Consider the following 21,622-nt stretch of genomic DNA (forward strand, 5'->3'; position numbering starts at 1 on the left):
GTAGAAGAACATGTTTGGCCATTCGCATATTCTCAAAACCATCAGCAGTTATCAAATGCAGCTTCTGTGGCAAAAAGATTTGTTCCTCAAACTGCTGCCAGCTCTTCTCTGCCCTGTCAGAAGCGCCTATGAAAACCCAGATTCCAGTTTCAGCTCTGCCACTAATTCAAGTTCAGTGACCTCAGATACATTATCTTTTCAAATTTAGTTGTCCTTGCACAATTCACTTCTTTAAACTTTAAAATTAAAAATTTTTAATTTAAATTTAGAAACTAGGGATAGTAGTAGCATATTGAGGTGATTCAATGTGCAGATGTATTTGAAAGTGTTGTGGAAATTGCAAAGAGGACAGAGGTGGTTATTGATAGTGTAAGTGTCTGCTGGATGTGATGCCCTATCAGCCTGTGGGAGATGGTTATGCATAAGTGGAGGAAGAAGAAGATGCCTCCAGTGAGCATTTATGTGATGCTTAATATCTGCTGGGCACAGCTCTCAGCACCCTTCACATAGTAATAGATTTTGTGTGGGTGGCCAAAAGGCCAACTCTTGTGTTCTATGAGTGGACTTCACTAGAACCCGCTAAGAACTCTCCCTCCCTGAGATCCCACATGAATGATGAAGGTGTCAACCACCATGGATTTCCCACTCTTCTGGGATGATGACAGTTGAGAGAAGAGAGTCCTGTGATCAGTGGTGTCCTAAACTGGAGTAAATAAGAAGGGTAGCAGAGAATGGGATTAAAATGCTCTGACTGGCCTCATTATGTCCTTAACCTCACCATCTCAAGGATAGATGTTCAGCTTCTAGATTTTGATTGGTGCTTGGGAAAACTGACCTTGATAAAAATGTTATCTGTCTCTCACTGCAGCCTCAATTAAGCAGATGATTAGAAGAGACCCTTCTAGGCCTTCCCTCTAATGGCTCTGGCTGCAGCTTTCATCACTCAGGAATTTTTATGGTCAGAAATGATTGGGCTTTGTTCAAAGCAGTGGCACAGACTATTGGACTGGGGCAATTCTTCATGGAATGAGTGGAAATTTTATGTGGTTGTACCAGAAGAGAGCTTGTGGTCACAGGCCATCTTTCTATAACTTAGAAGAGTTTCTGTAGTATGGGTAATTCTATTTCTTTTTCGAGATAAAAGAGTAATCTATTTTTCAAACACTATGTTTTTATTTTTCATTGACATATAGTAATTGTATGTACATGGAATACAGTGTGACATTTCAATACATGTATACAACATCCAGGGATCAGATCAGGGTAATTGGCATATCTGTCACCTCAGACATGCATAATTTCCTTGTATTGGGGACACTCTAGATCCTCTTTTATGGGCTATTTTGAAATGTTTAGTTAACCATTGTTAATCATCATTACCCAAATTGAGCTGTAAAACATTGGGAGTTCATCCTCCTATTCAACCCTATAAAGTTATGGGTAGTTTTAAAGGAAAAAAGGGGATCCCTGGAATTCCAAACCTTACAAGGTCAGTACCAGTTTTAGGACAATGTCACTGGCTGAGAAATGTAGGAAAGTTGTCCAATTTCCTGAGAAAACTGTCTTCTAAACCTGTCACAGTGACTGTTAGCAGGATAACAGATAATATCTGGTGATCAGAGGAAAATGTCACAGTGCTCTTTTTAGTGTGTTTGAAGCTTCCAGAATTGAGTAGGCGCTCTTGTCATTTGTTTGCTTGTGTCTATTTGAGAGTAGGATTCTGTTTAGTTTGATATCCATGCGTGAGTATGTTGACTGAAGGAATTAACTAATTTAGGTCAGGGTGATAAAATCTGGTATGATTTCACTGGGCATAAGAGGCCATCTGAGACCTTAATGCCAACTGTTGGACAGCAACTGGAAGGAGCAGTATACTGTGTCTTGTGAGCAGCATCTTCAGAAAATGACTGGTGTGTTCCAGAGAGCCCTAGGGCACACTTCTGAGCTGGCCAGCCAGGGAGGCAGGGCAGGATTGAGTCAGGAACCCAGCCTGGGCCCTGCTGGGCCTCCTCATTCAACACATAGAGAGGCTGAACCCCACTATATCCCTCTGCATTCAAAACATGACAAAGGGAGGCTGCAGCCTCCCTGCTGGGTGGGAAGAGTGGGAAGAGGTCTGCAGGTCTCCCCATCTCCCTTTGCAGCTCTGAAGTTTCTAAATTGCTCTTGACTTTGAAAATTCATTCATTAGTTTTGAAGCCTGGCACTCCTGAGGGAGATCTAGAAGGCCCTAAAGGTTGATTCCTTCTAATTTTTAGTTTTGGGGAGCTCCAGAGAAAAGTCAGTAGATTGCCAGGAGGCAAAATAATTTAGAACTCTGTTTTTTAATTTTTTTTTTAAACCCAGACAGGGCAGCTGCATTTGTTTCTGACCCCTTTTTCAGCCCAGCTTCTACACTGCCCATCTCTTCAACCAGTCTCCATCAAAGTACTGAGTCCCTAGAGGGTAGGCAAGGACAGCATGGCCTAGTTCAGTTCAGATGGAATCCCTGCCTGCACTGCTTTGAGGCTCTCACAGCTGCAGGAAAACGGCTGCTTCCCTGACAGTTCCCTTCTCACTTTGTCTTCCTCCCTTGGCTTTTGTGGTTTCTAGGGCTCTTTCTCAAGAGACACACAGCTTCTGGGGAACAGATCTTGCCTAAAGAAGCATGTGTCCCCTAGGATAGGTGGAAGACTTTGGAAGACTCCCCTCTGCCACCTTAGTGCCTGGCCCAGAAATGAACAAGTGGCCTGCGTTCACTGCTCTGCCAAATGCCCTTTGCAGGTTCAACAAAGCTGCTTCTTCAGGAAAATACACAGCATATATAATCACCTGATTTTGAACTGTGGGTCAGCTGTGGCCTCCTGATTATTAAAGTCTGAAGAAGATTGGACCAAACCCCCAGGATAGAAGTCTCAGATCCTCTTTAGTGTTTTCACCAATGGCTTGAGGGCTCAGTCTCAAGGTCATCACTGACTCCTAAAACTACTCTGTTAAAACCCATATCTGAGAGTCATGCCTTCCTCTGCATCCATCAGATAAAAGGGTCACCACCCACTCAGAACACTTGTTAATATAGGATGCAGTCTGCAAACTAGGGCACACTTGAAATAGGTCATCATCATCATCACATTGCAGGGTGATTTTCTCAACCTTCAACCATATCTACCCTCCGCCTTTTCGATGCAGCTCCCTTCTGCTCCTCAATTTCTTGTCCAGACTTCCCCCCTTACCACGCCTACCCTTTGTCTTCCTGGGTCTTCCTTCTCCAGAGTAGAACACATATCTGCTAAGTAAACATACCCTTGGGTATCTTTGCTTCTCTCAAAGCCCATTTATACTGGTATTTTCTCAAATAAAGACCATTTCCCATCAAAGACAATCTGGTCTGTCTGCTAAGAGAGTAAAATCATACCTGCTGTCACTGGGCATAATCAACCAGTGTCTTATCTCAGCTCTATTCCATTTCACTTTGTTTCTCAGCTTCTGTTCTGTGTTAATTATCTTGCTGATTGGCAGTGGATGCAAAAGAAATAGAAGACATGGTCCAGATCTAAAACCCAAGACCTTCTTGAACTTCAGTTTTTCTCATCTGTAAAATAGGGATAAGAGCAGTGTATGACTCCATGGATATTAAACGTTCAGAATAGGAAAATCCATAGAGACCAAGTAAGATAGTACTAGCCAGGGACTGGAGGACAGAGGAATGAAGCAATTGCTGATAGGCATGGTGTTTCTTTGGGGTTCTGGAAATGCTCTAAATTTAGATTTTGTGCATCTCTATAAATATACTGAAAACCATTGATTTGTGTCAAAATACAAAATTACAATAAATGTATAGATCTAATTGGCTCTTATAGGAGCTGGGGTTGTGGCTCAGTAGTAGGGCACTTGCCTAGCATGTGTGAGGCACTGGGTTCATTTCTCAGCACTGGATATAAATTAATAATATAAAGGTCCATTGTCACCTAAAAATATTAAAATAAAAACAGAATGGATGTTCTGATGAGTTCAGCTAGTTGGCTTTATAGGTAGAAAAGGGCAGGAAACACAGAAATGAGAAAAGAGCCATTGATCAGTTCAAAGTTACTTTCCTCACATGGTTGAAGCAGAGAGGACTTCTTTATCACATCAGTGCTGATAAACCAGGTCCTATATGATTGGTTGCTGTGAATCTTCTGGATTTTTAAACTTTGTTTCTGAATTTTTAAACTGGCTTTTTTCAAAATTCAGTTTAATTATATAGTACTTAACTCCACTCTGGTTTGGGTCTAGTGCAGGAACATAGTCTAAAACAATAGCCTCCCATGAATTTTATTTAAAATAAGTAGCTTTTTGAAGGGTCACCTTAAGGTATATGAATTATATCTCAATAAAGCCAAGTTTTAAAAAGTAACATTTAGAAAACAAAGAATACCAATCCTAGATATTTACAGGGCTTTTCTGTTTATAAAGCATGGTCCCTTGTTCTCTTGTTGTCCTCAGACATCTTCACATAGGAAATGAGGAAGTATTTGCTCTTGAGCCCCCATCCTCTGCTCATAAGTAAACTGGTATAGAATTCTACAACTAGTGCAAGTCAAATTCATATCTGAACCCTGATTCCCAGCTCCAGGCCCACTGATTTTAGACTCTGCCACAAGGATTACCCTTGTAGAACTGTCTTCTCTGCTTAGAAGGTAAACTTACATGTGGCTCATAGTATTCATCATGGATAGAAAAGAAGAGTAGAAAAATCAGTAACATACACAAAACCATTAGATGAAAATCCCAAGTAGACTATAGCCAGATATATCACAAAATGTATGGAAGTCTTAAGGGAAGGGACCCATATGAAAGTGATGGTCATGAATCCTTGGGGCGTTGGCTTATTGTTGGTTGCCTGGCAAGAGCACTGAGTTGCCAAGAGAAATCAATAAGGGTCATAAACCAGCATGTCCTCTCAGGCCGGGAGACAGAAAGAACAGATTAAGGTTCAGGACCTGTGGAGCAGAGCAGAACCCAATCCAAGTGTGTGTAAGCTTAATCTCAGACAAGGTGGACTGAGAAAACCCTATCCCACCACCATGTCCTTTGTAAGGTGGAGAGAACAGTGTCTGTCTCAAACCTGGCTACACATTGATGTGACCTGGGAACTTTAAAAAATTCTGGGGCCTGGCTTTAGCAGTGGAACATTTTGTTTCATTTTGCTTTTTTAGCTTTATTTCTAATTGACAATTAAAGTACATATTCATGAGATAAGCAGTGATATTTTAATACATGTGTACATTGTGGAACGATCAGAGTAATTAAGTTCAAATGTGCAGCCAAGGTTAGGAATTTAGTAATCTAGAACTGCCTCAGCCCAGGTTGCACATGGAGGATCCTCCAGGGAGCTTTCAAAACTACTGCTGCCCAGGCCATGCTAGACCAGTCCAGTAGAAGCCCTTTGAGGTGAGGCTGAAGGACTCAGTGTGCATCCCATCCCACTACCAGCACCAGCAGAGCACCTGGCTCCCAGCAGATGTCCAGTAAGTATTTACTGGATGCCTAGATATTTCTTCTGTGCAGCCAGACCCCAGTCTGGCTTGAGCTGCCCGCTGTTGCTGTGACTATAATTTAGATGAACAGGGAATTGGGCATAGATTTCACAGGAGGTTTTGGCAAAGAAATTTTTTTAAAGATGCAGATGAAAGTCAGGACCTGTTCCATCTTCATTGTCACAGTTGTGCAGCCATCTGTAGAGTGGCGATGAGAATTTATTGGCCTCCCTGGCACGGAGTGACTGGTCACCTGTGACCTGCTGGGAACACTGAACCCAATGTTCCCACCCTTGGTTATTAACACATGGGGACTGCTTCACCTTTCTGACAGGACATCAGTCAGGAAGACTTTTGCAGCCTGAAGGACCTGTCAGAACATGATCCCGCAGACATTATGAAACTTGTCTTAATTTCAAACAGTAGGTACAATGGGAAGGAAAGCTTTGCCCCAGGTGAGCTGCGTGGGCTATTCTCTTTGAATCTTCTTAGGCAGATGTCGGGTGTTTGAAGTGCCCGGACTGACTGTGGCTCCAGAGCTCCCAAGATATAGCCTGAGCTTACAAAGGCAGAACTCTGGCCCTTCACAGGAGGCCTGAGCCACCTGCTGGAGCTTTGGCCTTGGGACTCCCCCACTGAGCCAGACGGGACTTCTAAAGAACAACCTCAGCTTTTGGCTCCAGTTCAGATTTCATGTTCTCCCTCTCCACAGGGACCAGAAGCAGGGTCCAGAGTGAGGTCAAGTGTCAGGGGTTATGGATATGAATAGTGAGGCACCCTAGTGAAGGTCCTATATAGTGCTGTGAGGGGCACTGGGCTGAGCACTTCTCTGTGCCTGTAGCCAACTAATGTGGCCCAAATTGGGAGAACTCAGGACCAAGGCATAAATGTTCTTTTTCCCCTGAAGCACAGGAATAGCTCATGTGGCTTAATTATACCATTCAAAAGCAAGTGAGCTGACAGAGGAAACTGCAGAAGACAGGCCTATACCTGGTGATCAAGTGTAATCAGTTTCCAATGTAGGAAGATTTCAGGCATTTACCCAGGTGCTTGGAGGAGGGGACGTAGCAATTTATGGTCTTTCTTCTACTTCCCCTTATTTTTCTGATTCAGAAACCAGTCATCACAAAATCTATGGGGATGGGCAGCTTGCTTAGGGGGGATAGAATGGGAGAGCAGGAATTCATTTTGAAAATTATAGTCATGACTGAGACAGGGCAACTTCTGAGACTTCCAGGCAGTAGTGAAGCTGAAAATCCCTTCTGAGCTTCTACCCTGCGCTGCCCAATGCCAGCATCCAGTGCACCCCAACTGTATCTGAGTATGCTAAAAAGATGGTTCATAGTAGTCACTGAAATTAACTGCACAAAGTGTGAACGTCACTTATACAGCAAGGGATGAAATTTCTTAGATTTCTAGGAAAAATACTTTGTCCCTGTGAGTCACAAAAACAGGAGAAATGATTGAACTAATTCGTGGTCAGTTTTTCAGCCTGATTATCTGACAACATGGCCTTTTAGTATTTTGAAATTCAATTTAATTCTTATAAATATTCTGAAAATGAAAGTATCCAATCCTGAAATAATAAATACTGGAATGTGAATCAGAAATATCACTTTTCCTAGGACAAGTAATAGTTTTTCCAGTTTGAGTTTTTTCAAAAAGAAAATTTCTGTCTGTGGACATGCCCTTTTCTATGGAGAGAGAAAGCTTGTTAAAAGAGATGATAGGACGGTCATTAGATACTTGTTATTTACAAGATAAGAGAAAGTACTTTAATCTAGCTCATGTCATTAGACTTGATGTAAAAGCAAACCAAGTTCTAAATTCATAGAATTCTAGGTTGACAAAACTAGAAGGTGACCTTAGATTGCCCCATTTTTTTTTTTTTTTAAACAGAAGGGAACTATATGGGCAGTGTCTCAGGGCTAGTCAACAGGACACTAAGATCCCAGTCAGTGCGCAGCACTCAGACCCCTGACTCCTCAAAAAGCAAATGCAATCAAGAACCACTGGATCTGTGTTTCTCATTCACCTGCACCCTTGATTGACAGAAGAGGTAGGATTCACAGCATGGAAAAAAAGTATTGTTCTACTGGTGATTCTTTATATAACACCTTTATTGAGATATAACTCACATACTATAAAACTTCCACTGTTAAAGTTTAGTGGTTTTCAGTATATTCACAAATATGCAATTTATGATATTTTCATCACCACCAAAAGAAACTCCACACGTTAGCAGTCACCCCCACTTCAGTCCCTGGCAACCATCAAGCTACTTTCAGTCCTTATACATTTTCCTATTTTAGACATTTTATGTAAATGGAATCATACAATATATCATCCTTTGTGTCTGATTTTTTTCACTCACCATGATTTCTTTTTTTTTTCTTCTGAATTCTTTTTTTTCCTGAGTCTTCATACACGTACTTTGGATAATGATATCCATCACATTCCACCATCCATGCTAATCCCCTGCTCCCTCCCTTTCCTCCCCCTGCCCTCCCCCCACCCTCTGCCCTGCCTAGAATCCATCTAATCCTCTCATGCCCGCCCCTCCCTACCCCACTATGAGTCAGCTTCCTTATATCAGAGAAAACTTTAGGCATTTGTTTTTTGGGGGGATTGGCTAACTTCACTTAGCAATATCTTCTCTAGCACCATCCATTTACCTGCAAATGCCATGATTTTATTCTCTTTTAATGCTGAGTAATATTCCATTGTGTATATATGCCACATTTTTTTATCCATTCACCCACTGAAGGGCATCTAGGTTGGCTCCACAGTTTAGCTATTATGAATTGTGCTGCTATAAACATTGATGTGGCTGTGTCCTTGTAGTATGTTGTTTTTAAGTCTGAGGAGAGGGATAGCTGGGTCAAATGGTGGATCCATTCCCAGATTTCCAAGGGATCTCCATACTGCTTTCCATATTGGCTGCACCAATTTGCAGTCCCACCAGCAATGTATGAGTGTACCTTTTCCCCCACATCCTCGCCAACACTTATTTTTGTTTGTCTTCATAATAGCTACCATTCTTAATGGAGTGAGATGATATATTAGAGTAGTTTTGATTTGCATTTCTCTGATTGTTAGAGATGATGAGCATTTTTTCATAAATTTGTTAATTGATTGTTTATCATCTTCTGAGTAGTGCCTGTTCAGGTCCTTGGCCCTTTTGTTGATTTATTTGTTTTTTCAGTGCTTAGCTTTTTGAGTTCTTTATATACTCTAGAGATTAGTGCTCTGTCTGATGTGTGAGGAGTATGTTGTAGCAGGTATTATTATCGCAAATGAACATCGATTGTGTGGTTAAACTACCTTTTATCTACTGTCTATTGATGAGCACTTGTGTCATGTAGCCTTTTCAGTTATTATGAATAACATACTATATTATCTGTTTACAAGTTTTTGTGCACACACGAGTCTTCAGTTCTCTTGGTGTGTTGTTTGTAGTGGAATGGCTGAACCAAGTGGTAACTCTGTGTTTAACCTTCCAGGAACTGCCAGTCTTTTCGCTAAAGTAGCTGCATCATTTCACCTCACTAACACTTGTCATGTCACTGTTGTTTTGTCTTCGCTTTCTAATGAGTGTTACTGTTAATGACTTTTGATCTTGTGGCGCCTTCAATATATTGAAATGATCTGTTTTGTCTTCACCTCTAGTTTGTAAGCTCCCAGAAAACTGAGATGGTATCTTAGAATGCCCACTTTCAACCCTTAAATGTCTGAGTTGAACCCATTCTTGCTACATCCATGGTTTGCTATTATTTCTATATGCAGCCAGCATTTCCCTCTAACTACATGTCAAGTTCTGTGCCAGATACTGGTGTATTACCCAGAGATAAACTGTGGCCCTTGTCTTAAAATTAATAGATTGGACTATTTGAGTATTTAGAGAACAAAATGAGGGTGACAAAAAAGAAATTTCAGTGACAAATTTAGGAGGCATGTAAATTGTGGAAATTGTAGTTAATTAGGCAGAACCCAAAATCAAAAATATAGTTCCTTGGTTGTGGCTATTATGGTGGGTAAGAAACAGTAGTACTGAATCTCATAGGTTATAAAAGCTTGTCCCTTACAGAAGGAAGAAAAGAACCTTGCAGTTGCTAAGCACTTGACCCAGGACTGGCAGATCAATCGAGGCATCTGAAAGCCTCATGTCCCTTTGCTTGGTTCACATGCCACACCAGGCTTGGTTCCCTCAGTACAGTGCGCACGCACACACACACACACATACACACACACAGTTCAGAAGGCTCTCCTCTGCCTTACTGACCACACCTAGGCCAGGAACTCTTTTAGGACTTACTCAGTCAAGCTATATAATCCAGGAAATCTGTGTTCAAGACAAATGAATTCAGTGATCCAAGATGGTAGAATAGAGATGGTCTTCACTCACTTCCACCTCCTCCAAAGTAACAAGTACATCGCTGCAAATTGAGATGAATAACTATAAAATAAGTCCAGTAAAGAGCAAGAAAGAAAGTGGAACCATGGAAGACTCAGAAACCTGGAACAATAGCATAGAAAGACAAAAAAAATATCCCTAGCATCTACCACCCTGACTCAGCACCTGGTGTGGGGGCTACCCATTTGTAGGGGGAAGGGTAAAACAGAGAACTCCATAAAACTATTAGCATTGATGCTGGCAATCCTAACTACTGGAAAATTCCATAGTCCTTACAGGCTAGTAGCTCATTAAGTAACCTAAAACCTGTACAGTAGCCCTGCTCTAGCAAGGAATCTCACATCATCTTCCAGTAAATACCCATGGTGCTATTGCTAGAAAACATGGTGAGAACTGAGCTATTATTTGAGTTTGTACCATTATAGGGGTCAGAAGCCCCTTCATATTTCCATCTCTAAGATTCTACAGACATTATGCTGTACAGGCTTAGAGGGTAGCTGCCCAGCAGAGTGACACAACCTAAGCCTGCTGAGTGTCCTGCACTGTAAGGGACAGGCATTACAACACAGAGGAGAATGGAGGGCAATGCCCTGAAGAACCAGGAGATTAGGGTGCTTGTCCTCTGAGACCAAAGGGTTGACCAAAGGATTGGCCAGCCACATGTGAATTTCCACCAGTGCATCCTGGAAGCAGGTACCCATGTGGTTCCCACCACCCTCTCCCCTGTGCTGCACTCAGACTCCCATTACTCACAGAGCAGGGAGAGAATGCTGAGTTTCTGCTTCTGCTCATCCCTCTGGCATGCTGAGGGGGCCTTGAGTAACTCTGTGGCTCCAGGTGTTGTCCCACCCCAGGACATTCACTACAGCTGGAGGAGATGGGTGGAAGAAAATCCCTAGCTCCAGCCATCTCTATACATCAGCATGTATAAGACCAAAGAGGGCTAAGGAGAACCTGCCTTCTGCCACAGTCTTGCTTCTGAGCATACATGGCCAATGTTCCCACCAATCCACACACCACACACTGCGGTGAGGACTGGGTGTGAGCACCAGAGGGGTGCTACTGCTTCCACTATTGCCTCTCCCTGTGCAGCCTCTGAACTCTCTACTGTTAGAGAGAGTTAAAGAACAAGTACTGGTTAAAGAACAAGTACTTCAGGTCCCTCAACCACTATGAGTGCTGCCAGTGCCAGGGGCCCTTGCTAAAAGCAGACATGAAACTCACAGTGCCCAAGCAAATCCCCATGGCTTGTTAAGTACCACCATTGCCATTTAGAAATAGCCACACAGTGAGCACCCCACACCCATTGCTGTCAGCACCACACTCTTGTGTGGCCTACAGAGACAGTGAATCTCTCTGACTCTGCCACAGTATGCACTATGCCCAAAAACATTAATCACAGCCAGAGAAGCTATAGAAAGACTACACGATGATGACCAGCATTGCATAACAAATGAAAATCCATCTTCAAGAGCACTGACTAAGATAACCATCTCAAAAATGGTATAGATCCCTGATCCACTGGCAAATCTCAATGTAGTAGCATTAGAAATGGGGTGGGGGTGGTATAATGTTTCTAAAAGATAATAACTTTCTAGCAACAGGTAGAAATAAAAAATGGATAAAATGCCTGATAAAGAATTTAAAAGAACGATCAGAAAAACCTGAGTAAGATCCAAGAGAATACATATAAATAGTCAAATGAAATTAGGAAAACAATGGAGAATATGAATGAGAAATTCAATGAGAGATTTTCAAAAATAATCAAACAAATCTTGCAATTAAAAAGCTCAATAACTCAAAAAAGCAAAAGTCTTAATGTACTAGATCAAGTGGAAGGTTGAAGAGAGCATTTCAGAACAATGGGACACCATTAAACAAACAGGAATACCTGAAGGCAAGGAGAATAAAGTTAATGGAATAGAATACCTCTTCAATGAAATAATAGTAGAAAACTTCCTTAATCATGGCAAAAAAAAAATAGACATCCATGTATAGGAACCCTATAAAACCCCCAAAGAGACATGACCCAAAAAGTTCTTCACCAGAGCACATTATAAAACCTGCAAGAGAAAATTACCCAGTCTCGTTTAAAGGTATCCCCATAGACTAATACACTTCTCAGTAAAAATGGTACAGGCTAGTGGGAAATAAAATGATGTATTCAGAGTCCTGAAGCAAAAGCTGCTAACCAAGAATACCATAATCAGCAAAGCTATACTTCAGAAATGAAGAAGAAGTAAGGCTTTCCAAGAGAAGCAAAAGAGAAATTTATAACAACCAGAATAGGCTTACAAAAGATGCTTAAGAGACTCCTACACCCCAAAGTGAAAGATAGATATCCACCATCATGAAAGTAGGTGAAAGCTTACATCTATTACAAGAGCAGCTACACAAGAGACAACTAGAAAAGAAACAAACACCACTGATACAGTAAACCAACACACAATAAAGATGAACAAGAGAAGAAGGAGAAATTTCAAAACAATAGAACAAAATAAAAGTGACAGGAATAATTTCTCACTTATCAATTACAGCCTAGAATATAATCAGAATATACTCTACAGTTAAAAAATACAGACTAGCTGAATGGATTAAAAAAACCAATCTTCCTTCTAGAAACTCACTTCACCAGTAAAGACATGCATAGACTGAAATTAAAAGGAGGATGCTATTTCAAACAAATGGAAACCTAAAGCAAACCAGAATGCCTATACTTATTTCTCACAAAATACACCTTATAACAAAAACTGTAAGAGGAGACAGAGAAGGTCACTATATAAATTGTCAAGGGATCAATTCAAGAAGAATTAAATCATAAATTTACATAAACTTAATGTCAGAGCAAAACAAATGCTATTAGACAAAAAGGGAGAGATAGGCTCTAGTATAATAAAAGTGAGGGAGACTTCAACTCTACACTGTTTTTTTCATCCAGGGGAGAAAAAAACAACAAAGGATCATCAGAGTTAAACTATACTCACAGATAAAATGGATGTTTACAGGACATTCTATCCAACATTTACAAAACACACAAGTGTGTGTGTGTATGTGTATGTTTCTTTTTTTTTTTTAATTTTGTGGGGGTGATTACTAGGTACTTACCCCAGGGGCAATTTACAACTGAGCTATATCTCCAGCCGTCTTTATTTACTCATTTATTCATTCATTCATTTATTTTGAGACAAGTTCTCAATAAGTTGCTAAAGGCCTCAACTAACTTGCTGAGGCTGGCCTTGAACATGTGATCCTCCTGCCTCAGCCTCCCAAGCTGCTAAGATTATAGACACCATGCCTAAGCAAAATACATATTCTTTTCACCAATGCTTGGAACTGTCTCCAGAATAGAACTGTTAGACCACAAAACAAAAGTCTTAATGAATTAAAAAAATTTGAAATCATATCTATTTTATAGCAATGGAATAAAACTAGAAATAAACAACATAATAAATTTTATAAATTATTCAAATGAATTAATACAACATACTTTTCAGAGAATCTCTGAAGAGATTCAAAGGGAAATTTTTAAATATTTCAAAGACAATGAAAATGGAAACACAACATGCCAAGCTATGGGCTACAGCAAAAGCAGCACTAAGAAGGATATTTCTAGCAATAAGTGCCTACCCATAAAAAGGAAAAAGTTTCAAATAAACAGCATAATAATAAATATCAAGGATATTTAGAATCAACCAATCCAAAAATTTAGTAGAAGAAAATAAATTAAAAAGGTCAGATCAGAAATAAACAAAAAGACTGAAGAAATAATACAAAAGGTCAGAGTTGTTCTTTGAAAACAGACCTAGACTCAGTGAGAAAAACAGGCAGAACTGAATAAAATTAGAAATAAAATTGGAGACATTTCAGCAGAAATTACAAAAATATAAAGGATCATTAGGAATTATAATGAAAAATGGACAGAATTCTGGATACAGATTATCTTCAAAAACTGAACCATGAGGATATTAAAAAAACTGAATAAACAAATAATAATTAGTGGGATTGAAATCAGTAATACAAAGTCTACCAACATCGAAATCCCAGGACAAGATTGCTTCACTTCTAAATTTTACCACTTTTGAAGAACTACTACCAATTCACTCAAACTATTCCTAAGCATTGAAAGGTGAAGGAACCCTTCCTAACTCATTCTATGAGGCCAACACTGTCCTGTTTCCAAAACCAGACAAGGACAGAACAAGAAAACTATAGACCAGTATCCTGGATGAACACAGATGAGAATATTCTCAACAAAATACTAGCAAATCAAATTCAATAGCACATAAAAAGAACATTTATCATGACCAAGTCTCCTTCCAGAAATACAAGATGACTCAACACATGCAAATAAATAAATGTAATACATCCCATCAACAGAGAGAAGGATTTCAAATATGTAATTATTCTCAAAAGATGCAGAAAAAGCATTTGATAAAATTCAGCATCCACTCATGATAAGAAAACTTTCCAACAAATTAGGTGTAGAAGAAATATAACTCAACAATAAAGGCTGTATATGGTAAACCCATACCCAATATCATATTGAAAGGGGAAAAGCTGAAAACATTTCCTCTAAGATCAGGAACAAGACAAGGCTATCAATTCTCACTGTCCGTATTTAATATAATATTAGAAGTTGTATCCAGAATAATAGGCAAAGAAAGCGTGGAAATGGAATGGGAGGAAGTCAAACTATCCTTGCTTACAGATGATAAGATTCTATTTACAGAAAGACCAAAAACTCAACAAAAGACTGTTAAAGGTGATTTTTTAAAAGTCAGCAAAGTAGCAGAATGCAAAATCAACATACAAAAGCAGTAGCTTTTGTACTCACCAATAACCAATTTGTTGAAAATGAAATCATGAAAGTATTCCCATTCACAGCATCTACAAAAAATAAAAAATAAAATAAATACCTATGAATAAACTTAACCAAGGAAGTGAAAGACCTCTACAGTAAAAATTACAAAACACTGGTGAAAAAAATTAAAGACATGAAATAGGTCAAAGGGTCTCCAATATTCATGGGTAGGAAGAATTAATATTGTTGAAATTCCCATGTTATCCAAAGCAATCTACAGATTCAGTGCAATTCCCTCAAAAGATCATTATATTTTTCATAGAACCTGACAAAACAATTGTGATAGACAAATGAAGCACAGAAGACCCTGAATATCCACAGTGGATTTGAACAAAAATAACAAGATTGGAGACACCAAAACAACTGATTTCAAGACATAGTACAGAGCCACAAAACAGCATGGTAATGACATAGAAACAGAGAACAGTGAAACAGAATAAACATGCCAGAAATAAACCTACCGTCTCCAGCCAACTGGTTTCTCAACAAAGGCACCAATAACATACACTGGAGAAAGGCCGGCCTGTTTAATAAATGATGCTGGGAAATGATACCAATGTTTAGAAAACAATCTTGACCGCTATCTCTCACCCTGGACAAAAATCAACTCAAGATGGATCAAAGACTTCAGTGGAAGACCTGAAACTCTGCAACTACTAGAAGACAACAGAGTAGAAACCTTCAGAACATTGGAAACGGCAATGATTTCCTGGATCCGAAAGCACGGGAAATAAAAGCAAAAGTTGACAAATGTGATTTTGTCAAACTAAAAAGCACAGCAAAAGAAATAATTTGCAGAATTAGAAATAATATTTGCCAACTATTGATCTGACAGAGGACTTGTTGTGGTTTATATGTGAGGTGTCCCCCAAAAGCTCATGTGTGAGACAATGTAAGAGGGTTTAGAGGGGAAGAGCCTTAACCTAATAAGTACATTAGTTTGCTGTGGACTGGAGGAGAAGGGCATTTGGGGGTGTGCTTTTGGAATATGTATTTTGTTCTTTTTGAGAAGAGCTCTCATTGTCTGCTTCCTGGTGGCCATGTCCTGAGCTGTTTTCCTCCACCACACCCTTCCACCATCATGTTCTGCCTTGCCTTGGGCTCAGAGCAATGGAGTCAGCTGTCTGTGTACTGAGACCACTGAAATCATGAGCCCCAAATAAACTTTTCCTCCTCTGATTGTTCTTGTCAGTCTTTTGGTGATGACAGGAGAATAGCTGACTAAAACAGGGCTAATATCTAAAATAACAAGAAAACTTTAAAAACTTAATCAAAAAAGTTTCCCCATTAAAATGGACAGATGATCTGAAGACCAATAAGTATATGAAAATATATACCAATGGCCATCATGGAAATACAAATCAAAACTGCAATGAGAGACAGTCTCACCCCAGTTGGAATAGCCATTATCAAAAATAAAAGCTGGCAAGAATGTATAGAAAAAGAACTCTGGTACACCGTTGATGGGAATATAAATTAATATAGCCATTATGGACAACATGAGCATTCCACAGAAAACTAAAAACAAATCGACCATATAGTCCAGCTATCCCACTTCTCAGTATATATCCAAAGGAAATTAAATTGGCAATGAAACTTATACCTGAACTCCTGTTTATTGTGGTACTATCCACAATAGCCAAGATACAGATTTAATCTAGGTCCTCATCAACAGATGAATGGACAAAAAAAATGTAGAATGTATACACTATAGCATACTATTCAGCATAAAGAATGGATTACTGTCAGTAGATAAAACAATAAACCCACCTTCTACAGAATACTGGACAAAACTATAGGACCTTATGTTACAGGTACCAAGCCAGGCACTGACAGATATGTACCACCTGTTCTCATATATGGAAGCTAAAAAATGTCAGCATGAAAGTACACTAGAGATTACTAGAGTTTGGGAAGGGTAGGAGAAGGATAGGGGAGACTGAGATTGGATTTGTGCATTGCACACTATATACCTGTAATGGAAAGAGCATACTGAACCATATGAATATGTACAAGACGTATTAATTATTTTACTTATTCATTCAAGATATATGTGAAATGACAGTAGAGTGTATTTTGACATATTATACATACATGGAATATGACTTATTCTAATTAGAATCCCATTCTTGGGGTTATACATGACATGGAATTACATGGCTTGTATATTTGCATATGAACATAGGAATGTTACCTCTGTGCAATCTGCTGTCTTTTCTATTCCCATCCCCCCTCCCTTCATTCCCTTTTGTCTGATCCTATAAACTTCTGTTCTCCCCCTTGCCACCCCTTATTGTGTGTTAGCATCTAACATTCAGCCTTTGATTTGGGGGGGATTGGCTTATTTCACTTTGCATGATAGTCTTCAGTTTTAACCATTTATCCACAAATGCTATAATTTCATTCTTCTTTTGGCTGAGTAATATTCTATTGTATATATATACCACATTTTCTTTATCCATTCATCTGTTGAAGGGTACTTAGGTTGGTTCCAGAGCTTAGCTATTATGAATTCAGCTGCTATAAACATTGATATGGCTGCATCACTGTAGTATGCTGATTTTAAGTCCTTTGGGTATACACCAAAGAGTGGGATAACTAGGTCAAATTGGTGGTTCCATTCCAAGTTTTTTGAGGAATCTCCATACTGCTTTCCAGAGTGGTTGCACCAATTTGCAGTCCCACCAGCAGTGTATGAGTGTACCTTTTCCCCCACATCCTTGCCAATATATGTTGTTACTTGTGTTCTTGATAATTGCCATTCTGACTAGAATGAGATGGAATCTCAGTGTAGCTTTAATTTACATTTCTCTAATTGCTAGAAATGTTGAACACTTTTTTCATATATTTCTTCTTCTGTGAACTGCCTGTTCAGTTCAGCCCATTTAACTATTGATTTATTTGTTTTGGGGGTGTAAAGTTTTTTGAGTTCTTTATATATCCTGGAGATTAATGCTCTATCTTAGGTGCAGGTTGTATTCTGTAGGCTCTCTCTTCACGTTCTTGGTTGTTTCCTTTGCTGTGAAGAAGCTTTTTAGTTTGATACTATCCTACTTATTGATTCTTGATTTTACTTCTTGTGCTTTAGGAGTCTTGTTTGAGTAAGTCTGTTCTTAAGCCAACAAGATGAGAGAGTTGGGCCTACATTTTCCTACTACTAGGTCTAATGCCTAGGTCCTTGATCCACTTTGAGTTTTGTGAAAGATAGGGGTTAAATTCAATGTGTTAATTTTTAAAACAAAACAAAATGATACTGTGCTTCCAGAGAATTTCAGACATTCCCCTTGTATATATGAATTCCTCCTTTTCCTATACCTGGGTTGCCTGCTTTATTCCAATTAGAAATGCATGTAATTTGTCATCCAAATGGGACACTTGACACTGTAAGAAGATGCTAGTAGTAATCATACCAGGACAAGAGGGAGACGACAGGACTATTTGAAGTAAACCAAGGCATTTCCTTCTCCTCCAGGGAATTTGCCGCCCACCCCATCCCACTATCCTCCCCAAGAAGGCCTACACTGTGCCCTCAGTGCACCTGTGGTCTGGGTTACCTGCCTCATCCTCACTGCATTGTAGGCTTCCCAAGAGCAGAGGCCAGGTCAAGGGGCATGGTATTGCAGAGGTGGTTAGTAAATTCTCATGAAATTGAGGAAATCCTTCTGACTGATCGCTAAACTGGGCCATGACAGAAGCTTCATTTTGAGGTTTGCAAGAGCCAGTGGTATGCAGTGGGGAGATTCACTGTGGTGTATTCATATATGCCCACCCACAAGAACTTAATTGAAAAATAAATACAAATAACTATGGGTAAATGGCAGACAGATCAAGGGAACAGGAGGTAGGGAAAGGGAAGGGGAAGGAGAGGAACTAGAATCTAATTAGAATAAGATATATTCCAAACTTGTATAATCATATCAAAATTGATTCAACTGCATGTATAAATCAAAAGAACCAATAAAATAAAGTTGAAAAAATGAACCAGCAGTTGAAGCCTTTCTTCAAGCCTCATGGTTTCTTCTTCTACCTCTTGATTTTCCTTTACAAAGCTCAGGATTGTGATGTGTAGGTAGACATGTGTTAGTGCAAATATGCAATCATCCCTTTGTATTCAGGGGACATTTGTTGTAAGACCTCCTCTGGATATCAAAACGCTCAGATGTTCAAGTTATATGTAAAATCCCGCAGCATCTGCATATAACCAAAGTACACCCTCCCGTGTTCTTTCAACCGTCTCCAGATTCCTTTCACTACCCCATACAATGTAAATGCTATATAAATAGTTGTTCTATTATCTTGTTTAGGGAATAATGACAAGAAAAAGCTTAAAGGCTCAGTATACAATTATTTTTCAAATATATTTAATCTGAGGTTGGTTGAATCCAAGCATTGGAACCCATGGACAGGAACAGCTGACTGCATGCATCTTTCCGTAGTCCTGGACTTTCCAGAATTCTGATGAGGATAGATATCAGAATAATATAAGTGTCTCTGTGTGTGTGTATATATATATATATATATATATATATATTTTTTTTTTTTTTAATAAGGCTTTGCAGGGGAGCAGCTACAAACAGTTAATGTATTTGTGGTTCAGAACCATGACCCTCTGATTCTAATTCAAATCCTTATCAGTTTGATTTCTTCCAATTTCCTTGATAGAAGCAGGGCTTAGGCGTTACAGAGCTGACATTGTCCCCCTTCTGTTTTCCAGGATCAGTACAAGTTCTGCTACGAGGTGGCCCTGGAATACTTGAATTCTGGCTGATGGCGGAAACAGCTCTGCCGACAAACCCGTTCCTACCACAAAGCCAAGATGTTCATGGTGTTTGTGTAGATGAGATGAAGACTTCTCAATATGCTTATTTTGCTTTGCATAATTGGCTCTTTTTAAGAGCCCAAGAAAGTGTTTATGAAACTGCTTGCACTGCCCAATTCCCAGTAATGCTGCTGCCTGACAGAAACACACAGCCTACAGTCTTCAGATACTGTACACCTCGTCACCGGCTTGTTAGAGCGGCGTAGACATCCGGTCGATTGAAGAGCACAATTATATTCTTATGAAGGAATTTGTACCTTTGGGGTATATTTTTTGTGGCCCGTGATCCTCTGTCATTGTATGTTTTTGTTCTGTGGAGAATGCTCCCTGGCATTATGATAATATATTATTTTAGTTAATATTTGTATTTTAACATGTCACATAATACAAGCTTATGTAGCTTTCCAGGACTAACAGATCAATGTGTAATGAACAAAGAGATGTTCTATGAGTTGTTGTTTCTATCAGATTTGTATCATTTCCAAGGGAAAAGCTTGGGGAGGACTCACTTCAAAAATGCAACATGGTCAGATTCACAGATCCAAAGCTTTTCCATTTGTTTATATTGTAAATATTTTTGATTTCATCAAATTATTTATTCATTAAAAGAAATTTTTGTGAAGCACAGTGGGTGACAATCATTTTTATTAAGCCCTGGAAATGACTTACTGTATGATGTTACCTTATGTGAATTCTCAACTCAATAAATGATGACCCGTAACCAGGCGTGGTGTATTCCTGGTGTCCCAGTGCACGGGCAGTGGAGGCCACACCCGTCACACAGGACCACTAGGGGAGTAATTGCACCTGGGACCTTGTCTTAGTCGCTTTGTGCTTCTATAGCAAAATACCACAGACCGGGTGATGCATAAAGTAACTTATTTCTCAAATTGACAAGACTGAGGGGTAGCATGTGGTGAGGCATCATGCTGCATTATAAAATGGTTGAAGAGCAGGTGAGCATACAAGAGACAGGGCAGGAGCAAGAGAAAGCTGAGGACACTTTCGTAAAAGGCCATACAACAACTCATCTACTCCCTCAATCATGGCCTTAGTCCAATAGAGGTATTTTTTAAAGGTTCTGCCTCCTGACACCATCATAATGGTGATTATAAATGTCAATATGAATTTTTTAGGGGACATCCAAATTATTGCAGTCCTATTTGACTAGTGCAGGTAGGACTAGGGTTTTAGAGAAGGAACTTTTGTCAATTAAAGCTCTAAGTCCATGATGGTAGCCTACCCAGTGCTCAGGAAACATGCTGTGGGCTCACTGTGGGGCATGGATTCGGACCTAGCTGGGCAGGCTGAACAAATTGCCAGGGCAGGGACTTTTGGGCTGGGCCAACCACTTTTTTCACTTCACCTCACTCAATGGAGGATGATATATCCTTTTTCACACCTTATTCAAATCTTAAAAATATGCAGAATAATTTTTAAAGGGTTATAAGATCAGATGTTTCAGAAGGAAACATCATGGCCAAGGAACCTACTCAATGCTACCTGAGGACTTTGACCCCTAAAGCAGAAGGCGAGTATGCTGTGAATGGAAGATTTACATTGGAACTGAATTTCAGGATGTTCAATGGTGTCCAATAGCTAGCTAATGGATACCAACCTTTATTGAACACCAATTCTCTGCCAGGCACTTTCTGATGTGGTAGCAGTTTCTTTCCATAATATAGTCCAGGTATAATTGTGAATCTCACCCAATAGATGGAGAAACTCAGAAAAGATTAAGTCATTTGTCTAAAATCAAAACTAGTGGGCACCGAATGCCTCCAGAGTCCAAAGGAGGTACAGTGACAGCAGTGGCATCATCCCCGATATCCAAAGTCCATGTGTGCTTCAACAGATTGGAGACTGTGGGAAACTAGCAAACACTAGTCTCACATTGAAGACAATAATTTCCTCTACACTTAAATCTCTGGATTTTTATCCTCCTTCCATTTTTTTTATATTTTAGAAGAAATGGAAGGGAAGAGGCATTCTGTGGCTTTGTCTGATTTCCCATAAGCCTTTTCAGAAAG

General features: G+C 39.6%; 1 protein-coding gene across 9 annotated transcripts in view; it reads left to right on the top strand.

Annotated features, from left to right (window-relative positions):
* Positions 1–20,217, top strand: part of Ptprm (protein tyrosine phosphatase receptor type M) — an 807,906-nt gene extending 787,689 nt beyond the window's left edge. For all 9 annotated transcript variants that reach the window (XM_021734384.2, XM_078030368.1, XM_078030369.1 and 6 more), the window contains one exon: positions 19,488–20,217. In XM_021734384.2, coding sequence (XP_021590059.1) covers positions 19,488–19,541 — 54 coding nt within the window. In that variant the 3' untranslated portion in view covers positions 19,542–20,217. The remainder of the gene's footprint in view (positions 1–19,487) is intronic.
* The last annotated feature ends 1,405 nt before the right edge of the window (positions 20,218–21,622 follow it).

The sequence above is a fragment of the Ictidomys tridecemlineatus genome, chromosome 13, assembly GCF_052094955.1.
Source record: "Ictidomys tridecemlineatus isolate mIctTri1 chromosome 13, mIctTri1.hap1, whole genome shotgun sequence".
NCBI lineage: Eukaryota > Metazoa > Chordata > Mammalia > Rodentia > Sciuridae > Ictidomys > Ictidomys tridecemlineatus.